The 5,000-nt window shown below is 40.3% G+C and overlaps 2 protein-coding genes across 3 annotated transcripts in view; one reads left to right on the top strand and one right to left on the bottom strand.

Moving 5' to 3' along the window:
* Positions 1-3,184, top strand: part of LOC138008114 (tight junction protein ZO-1-like) — a 34,252-nt gene extending 31,068 nt beyond the window's left edge. The window contains exons 30-33 of one of the 2 annotated variants that reach the window (XM_068855319.1): positions 156-299; positions 1,348-1,518; positions 2,058-2,114; positions 2,309-3,184. In XM_068855319.1, the coding sequence (XP_068711420.1) occupies positions 156-299; positions 1,348-1,518; positions 2,058-2,114 (372 nt within the window). In that variant the 3' untranslated portion in view covers positions 2,309-3,184. The remainder of the gene's footprint in view (positions 1-155; positions 300-1,347; positions 1,519-2,057; positions 2,115-2,308) is intronic. The other variant, XM_068855320.1, reaches the window with a different exon arrangement.
* The window catches only part of LOC138008121 (inactive tyrosine-protein kinase PEAK1-like), a 301,176-nt gene that overhangs the window by 169,458 nt on the left and 126,718 nt on the right, over positions 1-5,000 (bottom strand). The gene's annotated exons all lie outside the window — the stretch shown is intronic.

The raw sequence follows: 5,000 nt of genomic DNA on the forward strand, positions 1-5,000 counted from the left end.
TCATTTGGACCACATACATGTTTGAGGTCGGATGAATTCTCAATTCTAGGCTAGGGCGGTATATGAGAAGTAGATCCGGACAGTTGTCAGATGAACCAGGTGGGACACATATTTCAAGTCAAGCTTACAATTGATGTGTTCTGTTTCTGTTGCAGGATGTTTGTAATTCGGAAGCTGAATTGGGACGTTTCCCGTTTTCGGCCTTCAGACCTGTTCTGGTTCATGGGGATGCGAGTGATATCAGGGTGCAACTCAGAGATCTAAATAACAACTGGATCGCGCGCTCAAGCTGCAAGAAGGTTGGTATTTTTTTTGCGGGCTGTTTAGCTGTCTCCAGTTTGGCAACGAGAGCGAAAACGCCAAGAATTCGCATATTTAAATGAGCAGAAACAAGAAATCTGCACGGACAACACTTGAATTTGACATCAATACGTTTCTTTCCAGGCTGCTTAGCGACTGACAACCGAAAAATCCGTGAAAGCAGTACCTTTCCCAACTCGCTTAAAGTTAAGCGACTCGGCAAATTTCAGTAGAATTCTCATTAAATTTAAGCCACCAAACCAGGTAGCTTAAGCGAGTTGGCAATTTCAAATCGGAAATACAGCAGGCGTGCTATTTTTGTATTATTGCACTGGCTGCTCTCTCCTCATTTAGGTATTCTTACCCGTGAAAACGCGTATCATTTTAAAGTCGCTTAATGCCAAGTAATTATTCTTTTGTCTTTATGCTAATCATCCTCCCTAGCCTCTTTAGGACGAACAAAATTCAAAAGAATTTTTGCTCCACGGTGAGGCTAGTGAGGCTGATACGCACAAAGACAAAAGAATAATTTCTTGGCCGCTGTTTATGAATAGGGTCTATTGTGATTCTCTTTCTTCTCTTCGAACTGGACAAGGTTTACTCCGCACCGATGCAAATGCAGCTAGAATTGTATAAAATAAAACGCCGCCGTTCAAGCCTGGGCACTCAACCTCGATTTTGGGAATGGGTGGTTTGCAACCTATCTCAAGAGAGTGGTGGACAAACAAAAGGAACTTACAGAGAGATATTTACTTTTCATCCACCAACATGGCAGCGATGAGTCCGATGACGTAACTTGAAAACCGAGATAACAGCGTTTTGGAGTAAAATTACAAGACGAAGCGAACACACGTTCTAGAGTCCGGAAGTCAGCGGAAGCCTTCCATGGCAAATTACAGATTTCGGCCAACATTATTTCTACGAGGCATTATGAGTGAAACAGCAATTCCTTAGTTATCCTATGGAGCACATCAGTTTTCATATTAACGTGCAAGCCACCTACCGGTAATTCACAAGTAACGTTGAATTGCTGTTTTTTATTTGCAGTATATTGAATTCAATGATTCGTGGGAGGCGTATCGCCACGCTCCATGTGTTGAATTTTTGATCCGTGACCGCAACTTCAGCCCCTCCTCCAGTGTGTGTGTTGTTGATGTATTCCAGGAGGGTCATGACGGAGAATCTGCTGCTGTTAGTGTATCTACAAGGCCAAGAAAGGTAACAGTGATGCCAAATTCGTTTTCGTGAACGATTCATGCTATTTTAACGACACTAAGGAAGTTAGATATCGGCACTAGGTTCTCCGCTAATAAGTTACGTAAGCAAACGAAAACTTGATTTTATCAAAGGAGTTTTGATAAAGGTCAAATTGCCACCGTGAAAAGAGAAAATGGCTGGCTTTTCGAGAGTTAGCCCTTCGTCAAAACAAATCATTACATTGTCATAGCCTTCCACGCTGACTTTATTCCGACCTCGTTCCCAGGGGCTCCATTGTCGTTTAGACCCTGGGAACGAGGTTGACTTTATTCGTCACGCAATCTTCGGTTCCTCTTTCTTTTGGGGGAGTAACGCATGACAAAGCCCGGATGCCGTTTTGTGGGATTGATTAACCCATTGACGAGTAAAATCGTCCGGCGTTAGACAGAGTACAATCTCTGAAGTCTCGCTCCTAGGAGTCAGTGGGTTGAAGAGGGGACCTAGTTTTTTTAGTGGATGTAGATTCTACCGGTTGTTAACGTTGTTACGTTTTTGATCAGCAACGAGAACAACCTCTGGCAGGTTCCAAGGTACACGCAGGCCCAGTGAAAGTATAGGTATGTATAAGTTATTAATCACTAATGTTTCGAATTGTTACTTATTCAAAGATTTCTTCGCTCGGAACTAGCCAGAGGTCGTCATATCTGGTGCTGACCAAAATGATTGCGGCTTCTTGGGACCAGAATATGGACTACTAAATAAGCAAATACTTTCTTTTTCTTTCTTTCTTTCTTTCTTTCTTGTATTTCAGATCGGAGGACAGAAAGTCCAGTACCTTATATAACGAAGTGCAAAGATCAGAAGTCTTTTTTGTCATCACAAATACAGGTCGCTTCGTCTCGGCTGCCTTTATAGAATATTTTTGTAGGAAATGTACAGAAAGCTTGAACTCGCTGAGGAATAGAATCGTTCGGATATCTCGCTTGCTTGTCAATCATGCCAAATCTGTCAGCGCCCCTCATTTGAATGGGTTCCTACATGATATTTCCAATTTTACGCCCTGTTTGCAATTTTCTCATTATGGTCGGCAAAAATAGTTTTACGGGCTCAGGAAAGGCTAACTAAGTGACCTTGTGTTTCTTTTTTTTTTTTTTTTTTTTTCATGAACAAAGCGTTAATTTTAGGCTTATTCTTGAGGTGATTTGAGCGAGGGCATGATGAATGAATTCGATATGTTTTAGGAGATTGCATTGTGACATATTTTAATGGACTAGAATGTACATGATTTTGTTTTTAATATCAGTTAAATGATATCTAAACTAGGTAACGCATTCTCTTACAGCGATAAGGGAATCGTGTATTTTTACACAAAAATAAGCAATACGTAATATTCATCAGTTACAGTACAGTCAAGATATAGTTACAATTAATGTTCAATGATTAAGCTTTTGAAATAATGGTAAAATTTTGAACTTGTGGACTAAATGAAATGAAATATTTGCTGAAAGCATTCTTAGTTTTTGTGTTGTTATTCCTTAATTTCTCAATTCTCGGGTATTGTAGGTCACTTGTAAACAATTTGTAGTTAGTTTTAGTATTCTTTTTTTAAGTGAACGGATTTGCTGTAGACCTAAACGAGTTCAATGACACGCATATCAATAAAGTTACGTACACTTTTATATCGCTATTTATGACGTTGTGTTGAATTCGATTTGTCTGTCCTCTTTGCTTTAGGATAACATTTGCCTCGTTCCCTTCGAGCGCACTACTTTTCTCTTTGGAAAATGCAGGAAGTCGAGGTTTCAACAACCGTTTTCACAACCCTGCGGACTTCAACTGTTTTTATTTATCTAGATATTTACTCTTTTTATAAACTTGTCGCCGCAGATGTTTTCAATTACTTCATTTTTCTAGCGGTCTCCTACAACTGACCGAAAAAAGTGACGTCAAAAATTTACTCGAATGCATTGTAGATGAATTCACCACTTGCACAAATCCCATAATACACCTCTTTTACCCCCCAAAAATCTGCTTAGGCATTGTTGTAAACTTCTCTTGGGACAATTTCATGTCCCAGGAGAAATTGCAAACTGGTTATACAAAAGTTTTTTTGTTTTTTTTTTTTTTGGGGGGGGGGGCGGGGGTAAATTGAGGTGTGTTATGGGATTGTGTAAGTTGTGAATAATCATTTTTTGCAATTTCTCCTGGTGCGTGAAGATGTCCCCAAGAGAAATCGAAAACAATGCATATGCAAATTTTTGGAGGGAAAAAGGAGGAGTATTGTGAGATTTGTGCAAGTGGTGAATGCAGCTCAATCTGCATCTTATGTTGTGGGCGGCATTGGAAATTCGTGCCACTAAACTGGTCGTGCATTCTTAACAGAACGAATCTTTGACGTCTCTTCTTAGTTTATCAAAATCACTGAAATTAATAGCGTTTGATTGTGTGAGGCGCATAGTTTCTTTTGTTTTGCCTTCGATCGATTCTATGAGGTCGCCAGTGGAGCGAAACGACCTCTCTTCTCGGGCAAGCGAACTACTTCGGCCGGTATTCCGGCCGGCCAGACCATTAAAAATAACAACTGAAAATAAACAGCCTTTTTCACGATCAAAGCTTTAATTGCGGAAGAGTGAAGCAAATAAACTTTCAACACTGAATTTTTTACCCTCGTGACTGTTATCTCTCCATTTAATCCGTCTTTCCTCTGCAAAACATCCTCGGAGATCTGAGGCAGGTCTGTCTGGACAGGACAGAAACCAGTGGCAAAGGGGACGAGTTCTTGTGCCGTGTCGACTGGCTATTGCCTAGATCGCCGCGGTTGCAGAAGTAAGAGAAACGAAGGGGAGCTAACGAAGAAACAAAAACAAAAAAATATAAACCTACTTAATTGACCGCTCCCCATAGGGGCTTTTCAGGGCAGCCGCCACGTTGGTTTTCAAATTGTCATGCAAATTAGCCATGTGTTATGCTGGGGGGCAAACACTGGAATAAGGGCAAATTGCGGAAAATCGGCTCGTCGAAATATTGAATTAACATGGCTAAAAGTACATTTTAGAATTTAGAATTAAGTACCTTTTATAATAAGTTTATATCTTCTGATTGCCTCCGACGTTTTTACTTTCTACTTCGTTATCTGCTAATTTTTAAGTAAAAAAAAAATCGAAGTAACTAGTGTAAGCATTCTGTTTTACTACTTAGGTGATAGACATTCAATGAACATGAAACAAATCATCTGTGTGGCTAAGCTGTTCGTTATAACCTCGAACTTGTGTTGTTTGCCCCCTCAGAAGTGTGTAGCTAATTTGCATGATCATAGCAAATCCAACATGGCGGCTATCGTGAATAAGGTCTATTGACGAAAAGACGAAACAAAAAAGCAACAACAACTGTTAAGAATCTCAACTGGCCGGAAGCAAACAAGTGCAGCTGAACCATGGACTATCGAAAAGAAATTCACCGATGGGTCAGAGCGGATCTCAAGGCAAGCGCCCTAACCACTGGGC

This window comes from Montipora foliosa, chromosome 6 (genome assembly GCF_036669935.1).
Source record: "Montipora foliosa isolate CH-2021 chromosome 6, ASM3666993v2, whole genome shotgun sequence".
Taxonomy (NCBI): domain Eukaryota; kingdom Metazoa; phylum Cnidaria; class Anthozoa; order Scleractinia; family Acroporidae; genus Montipora; species Montipora foliosa.